This window comes from Silurus aristotelis (assembly GCF_946808225.1).
Source record: "Silurus aristotelis genome assembly, chromosome: 25".
In the NCBI taxonomy this organism is placed as follows: domain Eukaryota; kingdom Metazoa; phylum Chordata; class Actinopteri; order Siluriformes; family Siluridae; genus Silurus; species Silurus aristotelis.
Window position 1 is genome coordinate 5,616,929 of NC_139598.1, and position 13,270 is coordinate 5,630,198.

The 13,270-nt window shown below is 39.2% G+C and overlaps 1 protein-coding gene and 1 long non-coding RNA gene across 4 annotated transcripts; one reads left to right on the forward strand and one right to left on the reverse strand.

Moving 5' to 3' along the window:
• Window positions 1-240: 240 nt before the first annotated feature.
• On the reverse strand, window positions 241-11,248 carry pabpn1 (poly(A) binding protein, nuclear 1). 3 transcript variants are annotated; one of them, XM_083530317.1, is made up of 7 exons: window positions 10,668-11,248; window positions 8,117-8,225; window positions 7,460-7,527; window positions 6,913-7,019; window positions 6,132-6,219; window positions 5,720-5,871; window positions 241-858 (listed from the first exon to the last, which is right to left on the reverse strand). In XM_083530317.1, the coding sequence occupies exons 1-7, from the start codon at window positions 10,800-10,802 to the stop codon at window positions 678-680; spliced, it is 840 nt and encodes a 279-aa protein (XP_083386443.1). In that variant the 5' UTR covers window positions 10,803-11,248; the 3' UTR covers window positions 241-677. The 3 variants fall into 3 exon arrangements, with proteins under 3 accessions (XP_083386443.1, XP_083386444.1, XP_083386442.1); XM_083530318.1 differs by having other exon boundaries at window positions 241-2,026; window positions 10,668-11,237; XM_083530316.1 differs by lacking the exon at window positions 10,668-11,248 and adding an exon at window positions 10,292-10,436.
• On the forward strand, window positions 7,580-11,191 carry LOC310720028. Its single transcript, XR_014531635.1, has 2 exons — window positions 7,580-8,284; window positions 8,318-11,191. It is a non-coding gene; the product is annotated as an uncharacterized lncRNA (long non-coding RNA).
• Window positions 11,249-13,270: the final 2,022 nt, after the last annotated feature.

The window sequence follows — 13,270 nt, forward strand, 5'->3', positions numbered from 1 at the left end:
CTAGTGTTTTCAGTAATATCTTTTAATAAATCTACTGGAGCTACTGGAGCTCGTCAAAATCCAATATTTAGGCTCAGAAACAAAAGCGTTTAGACGCATGAATGTCATGTTAATTTATAATGTAATAAATTTTGTTGAGCTTTTAATTATGCAGTAACACCTGTAGACAATTTTTATTTTGGAAAACTAATCCTATGTGCATTTCACTAACGGGTGAGAAAAAAAAAAAAAAAGACAAACTTCATTTTTACAATCTTTTATTATTTTTTTTCCCTAATTACAGACTCATGGGTTAAAAAATAAAAAAGCCAAACTTTTTACCCCCCCACACCCCCCCACCAACCCACTTCCCGTCTCTCCAAAAAAAAAAAAAAAAAAAAAAAAAAAAAAAAAAAAAAAACCCCAGGGGAAAACCCTCTTCACACAAACCCCCACCCCAACTCCCAACAAAATAAAAGCTTTGCTCTTTTCCTCCTTAAATAGCCTTAAATTCCCAGGATCAGTCCTCTAGGGCCCTAGGTAAGCCTCCCTCCCTTTTAACCTTTAACCTGCTCTTGTCCTCACCGTCTCATTCTCTCCCATTTTAACCAGCTGCTTTGCTCTCACTATATAAATATGTGGTGGTGGATGTGTGTGAGCGAGTGTATGTGTGTTAGTGCGTGTGAGTGCGTGTGTGTTCAGCGTTTGTTGTTGTAGTAAATGGGCCGGGGGTCACCCTGTGCACCACCCCCACCCCCCCACATGAGTGTGGATAGAGGGATAGAGGGAGCAGAGAGAGAAAGAGACGATGGTGAGACTGTAGGGGGCGCTGCAGCCACAGGGGGAGGAGGAGTACTCAGCCTCCACTGGTCCTGAAACCTGAAACGACAAGAAGTGGTCTAGTACACAGAGAGAGAGAGGGAGAGAGAGAAGAAAGAAAAAGAGGAGAGAGAAAAGAACTGGACAAGGGCGACTCAAAAAAAAGGAATTGAAAAGGATGAAAGGGGGCAGGGGTATTAGTTGAAATATATGTAAAGTGTTCTGAGGTGGTAGCACGCATATGTAGAGGGGGAGAGAGCAAAAACGAGCAAAAAATAAAAATAAATAAATTAAAGTGGGTTTGGAAAAGAAAAGCCGAAAGCCAAGATGATCTCAATTTCATTCAATGCCTTTGAGTCTTTAAAAGGTAGAGTCTAAGTAAAGGAAGCAGAATATGAAGAGATTGGAACAAAAGGTAAAATTGGAGAACAAGTGGTGGATTTAAAAGGTTAAACAAAATGAATATGAAATTCACGAATTATTTAAAGAACCAAGATGCAAAGAATGGTAAAGAGGAATAGAGCAGTGACAAAAAAAAAAAAAGAAAAAAAAAGAAAGAAAACTTGGCATGTCGCATGAAGCTAAAAAATAAGATGGGGGAAAAATGTAAACATCCTGAACTGAACTGCAAGCTGTGACAGAAAGAGGAAGATCACAGTTGAGCAAGAGGAAGAAATTAACATTAAAAGAACGAGGATGGGTGAAAGCAGTAGCAGTTAAGGGGGGGAAAAAAAATATCTGGCAACCTCATGTCTATTTAAACATACAGCAATATCACTGGCAGAGAATTTTCCCACACATCTTCAAAAGTACAATAGAAGAAAAAGAAGGGGAAATAAAACAGTTTGCTCCTTGTGTTGTGTGAGGAACTCACAGCCAGACCAAAGGAGACACGTCTGCAGCCTGAGATCACACCATCTTCTCTAAACAATTCACAAATGCCAACCAAGAACTGCCCCAAAATCTCGGTACCTTACCGGGGTGACTGCAACACGCACGCGCACACACACACCAGTCAGTCAGTCAGTCTGTCCAGGAGAAGCTCTTTTCTATTTTCCTCTCTTTTTTTTTTTGTCTTTTTTTCTTCTTTTTTTTTTTCTTCTTTTATTGAGAGGGTTTTTTTTTTTTTTTTTTTAACAGGGAAAAGAGGGATAACAGTAAAAATGGGAAATGACAGTGGGGGGTTTATTAGTAAGGGGAATACCACGATGTTGATCGCCCTCGGCCCCTGGAAAAAAGAGAGAGAAAAAGAGGGTGAGTTTCTTTTGGTTGAAGATGGAGGACACCAAATTTTTGTTATGCGTACAAAAAAGGGGCTTAATATTTGAGATACAGGTACGTCATTCTTCTAATACAAATACTTTAAAAAAATGTTTTTATTTATTTTATTTGTTTTTTTTAGGTATACAGAATGTTCAGTTAGTATAATGTATACCATGATGTCTGCATTACTGAAGATATATATATTTTTTAATGATATAAAATGTGAAGCGTTTGGCTTCATCTAGGACTACAAAAGTATTAAATCTAGGGGGGGGGGGGGACGGAACTGAAGACATCCTCTCTCCCTCTTTATCTCTCTCTGTTAGGGCTCCTTTGGTCACTGTAGGGGAGAGATGATGGACACACAACATTTCTATCCAAATGTTTTACCAAATGACAAAAAAACAAAAAAAAACAAAAGTGCATTTCCTTGAATATTCAGAGATGACAAGATATCTTCAAAAGAGCAGTGGCCAGCAAAGAAATTAAGCGCTGAACCCAAAACCACTACCTCATCATTCATTTGAAACGATACGCCTTTAAAAGAAACCCAGACCTGCAGTATAGCGATTATCCATACTACAACTTTAAGACCTTGCTGTAAAGGACAGCGTCCCAAACCACCTCACTGAGAGGAGCCTCCTTACCTAACAATCCTTATAACTTCCTGACAATGCCCAATCATGAAGACAAAAACGCTGAGGTTTCACCGGAACTATGACTAAGGTTGCAAGAGGGTGGAAAATGTCTGGAAACTTTCCATTGGAATGTCATCAGGGGGATTTTTTGAAATATTCCTTGTTGAAAACTTACCAGGAGTGTATGAAAATTTTTAGGAATTCAATAGAATTTTGGGGATTTTTTTTTTTAATAAACTGTATAATATACAAACAAAAACATTGTTTGGCTACAAGATGACACTAATACAGACTTTAGGAAAAATGTTTAATGCTTGGTATAATTTTGTGGCCCAATAGTTCACAGAATAAGGAAGTTAAATATAAGACGGACATTTAAATGATTTGAGATTGGGGGCGTGGCTTCAGTAGCCCTGAAAATGTGCTGTGTGTGTATGTGATTAAAGAAAGTGCAGTGAAGAACTAACAAATTGCAGTAAATCTGGCTGTTTTCACCCAATTTTATCCTGCAAGATTTCCCCCCCAACCACATTTAAGTAGTAGGCTAACCAGCAATTTTGTAAATTCCCAGTTTAATCCCATAGAAAGTTTCAAGTTTAAATTCCTAGAATTTTGCAACCCTAGGCACGACGCGACCTGATACATGACCAATCATCTTCGTTTTTACTATACAAATTGTTTACATTTTGGTTAAATCATGTGTTAAGTGTATTAAAGTGATCGTTTTAACCATCCTAATACATGACTATCAAAACAGTCTGGGTGACTGATGGCAGGTGGGCCTGCAAATTTAATCCCCAACAGGGGCCAAGATGGACTTTACTGTGCTGTAATGAATATTGGACTAAATAAAGGCTGCTGCTTTATAAAAAAACGCTTATTTTCAAGTGCATGATGCAGCGAACGGCAAAATGTAAAAATCACTAATCTCACACCGTATCTATTCACTACACTACCTGGAGCATGTTACCTTCAAACTAAAGCCATGTGTAATACAGGCTGAATCCACAAAGCAGAAAAACGTTTCCATGTTTGATTTCACATTAATGGCGTACTAATAAAACCCTAATGTTTTGCTGCGTTTTCAGTGCGTAAAGACAAATGTCGAGTAACAACTACGTTTCTTGCACAAACTTTTCTTCATTTGCATATCTAGGTCCAACCTATCCAGCCTCAACCATATTCCATAACTAATGTTTTACATCTCAAATAAGTGTAAAAATGTATAAAAAAAAAATTGTATAATTTGGGTAAAACAGATGGATGGAAACTAAATTCAAGCACAAACACATACGCAGGGGTCATGCAGTATCTCCACAGAAGCACTTGAGACACACAAACATGCAAGAACATCCAATCAAAGATGCAAACACAGCTTAGTCACACACACTCCCCCCGACTGTGTGCTTTATTAGAGCACAGGTCACAATACACAGTAAGTTAAATTATATATATAAAATAAATAATCTACATCAGGCTGCAGGAATGAAACCTCTACTCTGGAAGTGAAATACAGACGCGGGACAATCTTGTAAATCAATTGTATGACGTGCAAGCGATCGGGTCTGTAATATTTTGTAGAGTCTGATTACGCCCGAGTCTAAACGTGAAGGTCAGTTGTCAGGTGTCTGCCTCGTTTAAAAAGCAGCATGAGCACACGTCATCTAAAGGTCCTTGCTTTCCCTATCTTTTATTACTTGATGATTTCGTGTAATACATCATATTAATAGAGACAATAATTTAAGCTAATTTAAAGGCAACATTATTATGGGAATTAATATGCAATTCTTTTTAGACTCCAATTTCTTTGCAAGGCTACCAAACAATTATGTATTTACAGTTATTTATTTGAAGCTTTTTTTGTTTTGTTTCACTTAACACAAATGCTCTTGCATTTTGTCTATTGTACATCGCATGATTAGAGGCGGTAGCTTGTTCAGTTCAATTAGGTCGAATTTCAGTTGCTCAGCTGTTCATTTTGGGCCTGGTAAGGGTCAGGGTTTGGGACAACGACCCATTTAATGCCCAGATGGCATCTAACTGAGATGCTGAATGGTCTGCTGAACTACTTACCAAAAAAAAACAAGATGCAATTTTCTCAAATTCACAGGGGTAAAAAATTTGGCTGATTGAGCCCTGGCATCATGAGATTTCTTCATCATTCTAACTTGCAGTCAGGGATGATAAACAGGAGACAGCCGTTTCCTTTGAAACCAGAGTTGAGTTAAGAGTAATATAATTGCCTACACGCCAATAGACTCACTCATTTTTTTTTACGATCTGCTGGGACTGAGAGGTTTTCTAAAAATATTTAATAAAATTTCTGACGGACGGGACAGTCTGGAATAGATTCACATGCGGCAGATAAATCATACGTTTTAGCAACACACAATGCGTAAACCTGCCGATGAGATAATGCCAGTTCTGTCAGCAGAAAAAGCAGTTATTTTAGTTAATTATAACGTCCCAAAGACTAAAATTTACAAAGATAAACCAATAATTTATAAAAAATATGAATTGTGTTGCATTACTGTATTACAATTTGCAACATAATGACAATCCTAACTAATACTTTATTACGTTATACATATGACTGCTTACACGTTAACTAGCCTGAAGTACAAACACTTACAGGCGCCGGTTTTCTCTCGTCCTGCAGATATTCAATGATCGACTAAGATTAAAAGATTGAACAATATTACCTTTATCTAATTATACAAGTGTGTGTTTTGCGACTTCTGATTTGGACATAGAGCATCCGCTGCCCATGCTGCCTTTTAAGTGTGTACACCAAGCGCAACTACTTTTCTCACAGTATACCATCAAGTTTTAATGTATTACCAACGTGTACTAAATATTTCCACTAAAGCTGTGAAAACTGAACTGGCAGACGGCGGTTTTACTTGTGCCAAAAAAAATGTGTTTCCTTGTTTTGGATCAATGTTACGCTTCGAGCAATCGAACATGTTCACCGAGACGTGTGAGCACAAACGTGTGCGTGAGGTGCGCCTTCTGTTCACCTGAAGGCCCGTCCTCTTCCTCTGGGTGGTGTGTATCCGCTGTAATACCGAGCCCGAGACGAGAAACTTCCTCCACGTGAGCGGAACCTGGCCCGAGGAAACCCGCGGTCTGTGGTGCTGATACCAGGTCGATTCGTTCTCTTTGCCCCGACCTGGAGAAAATATATACACACGTTTCTAAGAATTCGGTTCAAAAGTCAGAGCATGATATTCAAATGTGAGCAAGAAAACATGTTCTTTATCAGGGTCAGACAATGAGCTACAGCTGTAAAAGTGTTACCAAAATGTTCAACACTCATTCGACTTAGTCACGTGGGCCACTAACTATAAAAGCCTGCACGTATGTTTCCTTAACCATCAGCATTTTTGACAACAATGTACCCTTTTTCCACTAAACTGAAGTCACATTTACCTTTATCTGCCTTCCTCGGAATAAGGACTCATCCAATGCCATTGCTGTTCTAACAGATTCCTTGTCTGCAAACTCAATATATGCAAACCTGAAACACACAGGAAAGAAATCGAAAGACACAATCAGGAGACCCACACCTAAATGAAATAGACTTTGAAGTGTGGCTTTCATTGAACCCAATCCTATTTCAGATCATTCACAGGGAAAAAAATTTAATAACGTGGGGGCCGTGTTGAGTGAAAAAGACGCTTTTTGTCAATTCAAGGCTGCATCCCAAACAGTACACTACTACAAAACCATCGCGCTACCCACGTCTACAGGAGTAGCAATACAAATTCCACTATGACATGAGTGTTCAAAATTTGTCCTTGAGTCGCCACAAAACACAAATGCCACACGCAGGCCTTTTTTTCTGTTTAAAAATTATTTATACAGGGTTTCAGCATGCAAACAAATGTACGACTTTTTAAGACAATTAGCAACTGGACTTAAAGTCCTAAATTCAGTTTTTTTCCAAGGTAAGTACCGCTAAACATGCATTTCGCAATAGTAGAATAATAAAAATCTATTTTATATCTGTGGTACAATCCAAGTGAGATTTCCACCAATAACAGAAACCTGTTGCATGTCTGTTATACAGGGAATTATATAAGCCATATCGCTACTATTCAAGAATTAAAATCATATTTAAAGCATATCAAAATTAACTTTAGTTTAAAAAAAATAATTTTAATTATGAAAAATAATGAAAAGAAGGAAAATGTAGCATTTGGTTAATTACCCTTTCGGGTGCCCTGTGAACTTGTCACACAGGATAGTGACTCTATTAACAGAGCCACAGCCATGAAAATGGGCTTCAAGCTCTTCTGCTGTTGCTCCGTAATCCACCTAAAGACAAAACAGAAACATTTTGACAAGTTCATGATAACTTCTTACATTACCAAAAGGTCACAGAGTCATATTTTATTTAATATATATGACACTGCTATAAGGATATTCAGCTGTGGAAAGTAGAATGCGTCTGGATAAGCACACAGCTGTATTGTAAAAGACCCATTAAGGAAGGTGGCTTCACCTCTGACCCCTCTGATCGTTCTTACCCACAGATTACAAACTTCTCCCGCTATTTTTTTGCTCATGAGACCCGAGATGCAACATTTTTGCATTTTTAAATACTAGATATGTATTAACATTTAATACTACTATTTACTATCAGTAACAGTATTAAATATAAATGAAACAGAAAGAATGTAGTTGCACTTTTTGAACAATTGTAAATTCGTGTATACACCCTTTAGATCAAGAAAGCAAACAAGGGTAACCCGTACATTTCCAACATAAATTGATCTTCCATCTGCTTCTATCTTCTCTTCAATGGACATGATGACAGGACCAGCTGTACGGGAAAACAAAAGGAGTTTTAGATCAAAGCAGGGGGAAAAGGGGAATTTTTTTATTTATTTATACACTTGCCATTATTTATTACTTAAGCTTTGTATTGCATTTAACATTAAAGTGGTTTAGAGCAGTGGTCAGATTTGTCGGAATCCGAAAACCTATTGTGTTTTGCCTGTTGGGTGGTGTGGCACGGCTCGGCAAATTGCCCATATTGCTTTAACAGTCCAGCATCTGGTTACACTTTTTGCCCAGGTACCCTGCGTTTCCACATACAAGTGGAGCTAAAAAAAAATAGCGCAGGCCGCGGATCTTCTTAGGTTAAAATACTGACCTGAAAGGAAACGCTAATTATTTGCATAGACTTGCATGGTCATATCGTAATCCTAAGCAAAATGCTATGGCACCACCATGTGACGTAATAATATAATGCCAAGATAAGGGCAATGATATTCATGCTGTTACTGAGACGAATCTAGGGTGTGGGCAGAAAAAGAACATTTAGAGCGACCCAGTTGTTTGTGCTACTGCTTGGGCATGGTTCTATTTGTCAGCAATGTCTTCACACACACACACACACTCACACTCACCAGGAGGAGGACTAAGGTTCATCTGTTTCTCCACTTCGTTCTGAAGCTCCTTCAGTTTCTCTGCTTCCTCCTCCATCTCTCGCACCCGGGCTTTAATGGCCTCCAGCTCCTGTAGACATTTTCAATGTTACGACAATAACGTTAGTATAACCGTGATTATTTAATGAGGTATAAATATGTCTCATTCATAAAAAGACACAGCTGTAATACATTTGGCACAACTGGAAAGTCGTGCTGCTCGTGTATCCTGCATCTGTTCTCTGGATACGAGTTCACAGAGATAATTACGGAATTGTCACTTCAAAGGAATAATGTTAAAAATTAAAGCTGATTATGAGGCCAAGATTGTGACGAGAATTTAGCACTTCTCCAGTCCATCGTGTTGACGAACACACTGGGGGATGGATGATCAAGAAGTGAATAGGAGGTGCAACCTAAATATTTGAGCATTTAAAAAAATACAACATTACATCATATTAAAATGATCAAGTTTATACTTTGTTTTAAAGCGATGTAACGCAATTGCCAACTATTCGTTCTTTAGGAACCTATTCGTTATAGTCAGGGATGAAGTGGATTCAGAATCTATTTGGGGAGAAATTGGCAAAAAGGACACACGATAGGGCACCATACACACTCACAGCAATCATACACTCGTTCTCAGCTAGAGACGATTCAGAATAACCATTCCACCTACTGGCACACTGCAGGAGGTGGTAGAAAACATAAGGACGCACAAAAACTGCACAGACTGAGCTGAGCAAAGACAATGCTGCAGATCACATCACCTATTTCTATTCAAATAACAATAATTATGTCCCAATGTGTATGACTCAATGAGATGCAGACTGGGCATGCTCCAGATAACTGGTGCATTCAGAGCACACACACACACACAACCCTCTTCACATGACCCCTTATTAACACAATAAGGACTGTAGCTGCACTGCTGATTGCTGATAACTCACTGATGGATTCAGATTATAAACCATTCACGGCCTATTGTTGATCAATAGTGCCATTTCCTAAACCACTTCACGTATAATACATGCACCCTAATCCACTTACAACAATGTAGAACCTGCTATTTTTTGGTAGACAGCAAATTGAGGTGGCAGTGACATCATCCTGACACTAATCTACATTGGTAGTAAGCAAAGCCTATATGCGTGTGGCACACTAATGGGCAGGGAAAGGCGTGATGCTATTCTTTCTTTCTCCTCACACACACACACACACACACTTGTAGTGTGATGCTCTAGTGGCAGTGCTGCATTGCAGGGCAGATCGCACCGTGCTTCGTCCTAACGCTTGCACACAATTCATCACTGAAACCCACATTCATGTCTGATCCCATTAACCGGACCGTTAATTGAAATCCATTCATTTCTGATCGCGTTACAGGTCCGATCATACAAATCTTATGTCTGATCATATTAACGGGACCGAATGGGAGATCTGATCACATTACCAGCCTGATCATAGAATCCGGTTATGACTGGATCACGTCACAGGACTGATCAAAGAAATCCATTCATGTCAGATCAAAGAACAGGATTACAAAAATAAAATCGAATCAACACCTTCATGACCTGCACGGAATTACAGCCGGCTGTGTGTGTGTATAAAAGAGTGTGTTACAAGAGAACATGCACATCAGTGTCTATGTGAAGGCGCGCATATCTAACCTATTATACAGAAAAATGTTATTTAAACAATACATACAAGCAGCACATCGCCAATACATGGTGTTTAGATTTATTCCTGATATTAATGCACATAAAAAATCACATGCACAAGATCCAGATCGGGGATTAAAACCGATACAGACGCGATGCTAAAACAAAAAAAAAAAACGCACAAAAAGCACGCAGTAAATTAGCGGAGACCTCGTCTAGCCCAATAAGGGTTACAAATCCCGCAAAAATCCCTCATTTTAAAACCACAAATCCATCCAGCCACACAAACGAATTTCTCCATGTTCATACACTCGACAACACGAAGACCCCTTTTCCCTTTTCGTTCTGCATTCGGGCTGTTTAACATTAGCATAACGAGCTAATGTTCCCCGCAACAAAGCTGTCCGTTAGCATTCAAGCTAACGAAGACACTCGTTATTTTCCTCCATTATCGCGAATAATAATTATTATAAAACAAAAGACAGACGTGTTTTACCGTGAGCTTTTTCGCCTCTCTGCAGACAGCAGCGGCGTTAATGGCGGCCTGGTCCCTACCCTCTACCGTTAACCCCCTTCTCGCATTTTTTTCCCTCTTTCTTTTTTTTCCCTCACTCTCCCCCCCTCCAGCCCTCAATGTTGCGCCAACATGGCCGCCCAAGACCATGCGTTAACGCGAACAAACCGCGTGAGCCACAATGGCGGCCGCGCCAACAATTTTTTTTAAATATACTATTTAAAATGCATCCCCCATGTTCCTAATCCCTTGGATTATAAAAAGATCTACTTGACAATTATGTATTAGCTAAAAATAAATAGCCAATGAGCTACACATAATTAATCCAGAGATCGCTGTAATACCGTCCCAAACTCACCGGGTCTTCAATAGCGGCCTCTCCTTCATCCAAACCCGGCTCTTCATCACCAACACCCGGATCTTCCAGCTCCGGATGACCGGGGTCTGAGTCAAGCAGAGATTCCTCCGCCAGTCCGTTACCGAACTCCGCCATCGGCCCGATTCCCGCCGCCGCTCCGCCTCGTGTTTCCACTCACGCCGCTGCGAGAGAGCAAGAGGCCAGGAAGGTGTGTGTGCGTGTGTGTGGGGGATAAAAAAAAAAAAAAAAAACACACGGCGAAAAAAAAAAGCGCCGCTAAAAGAGTTACAACGCGGAATTTAAAACACGAGGCCCGCGTCCTGTACAAAAAGCCTCAAACCCTTTTCCCCGTCCTTACAAGAGAATCACTCGCTCAACTACCGGATGCTTCGTGCTGTCACCACGAAAGACTCACGCTCGCTATAATCACCGATCAATCGCATCGATTATTATTCACGAATATAAAATCCTCCCCCCTTAAAGTGTATTATTCGCTTTGCGTCCGTGTGGATCCCGAACAGAAATGGAAGCCGTGAGCGAGGCGTGAGGTCACTGCAGGCACCAACTCAACACATGATTGGAGGACATCGGGGGTTAGAACACGCCCCTTTCCTATATCCGACGCTCCGATTGGCTGTGTGTCTTCACCTTTCCTCAAAACGGACCATTACAACGTCATATGCGATTAGATGAACTTGTTGTCAGTCAAACCTCGTCGAATGGCGGAAGTGAATCGCCCTAATCGATCACAAGCAACGGGTTATGATGTAGTTTTTAGATTCAATTGTGTGCACATGTAATTATCTTTGTTAAAATAATCATTCCAGTATTTCCAGTGTGAACGTTAAGTCTGTGGTGTCACTATAAAAAAGAATGAATTAACCAATCAATTAGACTAATTAATAATTGTTTTAAAATTATTTTAAAAAGTGAACCCAGGGGTGGTTTAGATATGAATATGAAAGACCCGGATAAAACGTTTGATTGGTTTAAAAAAAATAAATAAACAGTTGCTGTTACACATATTACACTGTAGAGAAACGTGCTTGTGAATCTCGCACTTTGGTCAACATTTACCACAAAAAAACAGACATTTTCAGAATTTGGCAGACGCCCTTGTGCAAAGCGACATACATTTACACAACAGAGCAGCTGTGGGGGTAAAGGGCCTTGTTTAGGGGCCCAGGAGTGGCTGGGATTTGAACTCGTGACCTTCGGATCGAAAGTGATAAGATCACTGCTACCACAACCACAACCACCACAAAAACCCTGCTCGACAACCTAGTAGACCTTGAAGATAACCGTGGCATAAATTTTAATTAAAAAAAGAAAAAAAAAGGGGGGAATAAAACTGAACTGTACACATTAATAAAAAAGAAAAAAAAAAACAATTATATTGGTAGTTCACATTGGTCATCGAATAAAACACCACTGAGTGAAGTTCGGTTTATTTTTCTGTATAAGAAAACAAAAGGAGATCAAACACAAAATGAAGGTACAATTATAGGGGAAGGGGGGGAAACAAGCTTAAACGATAGTCTAATATTTCATAACAACACTTTCACCATCAGTTTGCATTATACCAAGACCATCTCGATGAAGATAAGGATGCTATTAAAAACCGTAATGAATTAATAATAATCAAACTGTGATAAGAGTAATGAAAACAATAGCAAATAGTATAACAAGTGATAAGTGTTAAAGGAAACAAACAAAAAATAATAAATCAGTCAAAAAGCAGGTCTCTGCACAACCTCTGAACAGTGCAACACTGTGATCCCATTGTTCAGCACTGTGTTCAGTTCATGCTCAGTGAACACGAGCTACAGCTTAACACAGAGTGTTTAAAAAATAACGGAGGTGCGTTACAAAAACGCCGCACGCCTCTGGATCGTCACACATCCAAGTGCTCCACTTTGTTTTGGCTGAAATATGCACACTTTCAGCGTAAAATGTATCAAAAGTCCTTCCTGGACTTGCTCAAAGTGTCAAGGTGTGGGAAATCCATTACAAAACACCCCCTCTCTCTCCAAATGCATTTTGGTTGTGTGTGGGGTTTTTTTTTTTGTTCTTTTTTCTTTTTTTTTTTGGACAGAAAGCAAGAGAAAGATGATTAGCTTTGGAATACCATTTTTATAATAGAGTTCCTTTTAAAAAGTTACCATTTAGTTTTGCATCTGGTTAAAACTATTAATAGTAACAGTAATAAGAATTACAATATACAACTTTAAAAAAAAAAAAAAAAAAAAAAAAAAAAAAAAAAAAAAATGAAATGACATGACAGTTCTCTTTAGTATTTCTTTCCTTCAAACTCGCACATTTTGTCGCAAGGTTTCCGCATCGACAAATTCAACACACTTGTTTAAAAACCACAGAAAAGTACCTCGTGGTAAGTTTCTACCCAGCGCAAGTCCTCAGCTTGCACCCACATAAAGTACAATGTGTGTGTGTGTGTGTGTGTGTGTGTGTGTGTTTGGGTGGGGGGGGGGTGTATAAAATGACTTCTCTCCCATAAAAACCTGGTGCAAGCAGTGATTATTTGTAACACGGTAGGGTTATGACGAACCGAAAAGCGGGGGAAAAAAAATAAATAAAAATGGGGA

What these genes read in the sequence shown, in the direction of transcription:
- pabpn1 (XM_083530317.1), bottom strand. Translation starts at nt 10,802, where the DNA reads ATGGCGGAGTTCGGTAACGGACTGGCGGAGGAATCTCTGCTTGACTCA. An exon ending in GATCAATTTATGTTGGAAAT is followed by an intron (nt 7,020 to 7,459) that starts GTACGGGTTACC and finishes TTTTGTCTTTAG; the next exon opens with GTGGATTACGGAGCAACAGC. An exon ending in GGAAGAGGACGGGCCTTCAG is followed by an intron (nt 859 to 5,719) that starts GTGAACAGAAGG and finishes TTGTCGTTTCAG; the next exon opens with GTTTCAGGACCAGTGGAGGC.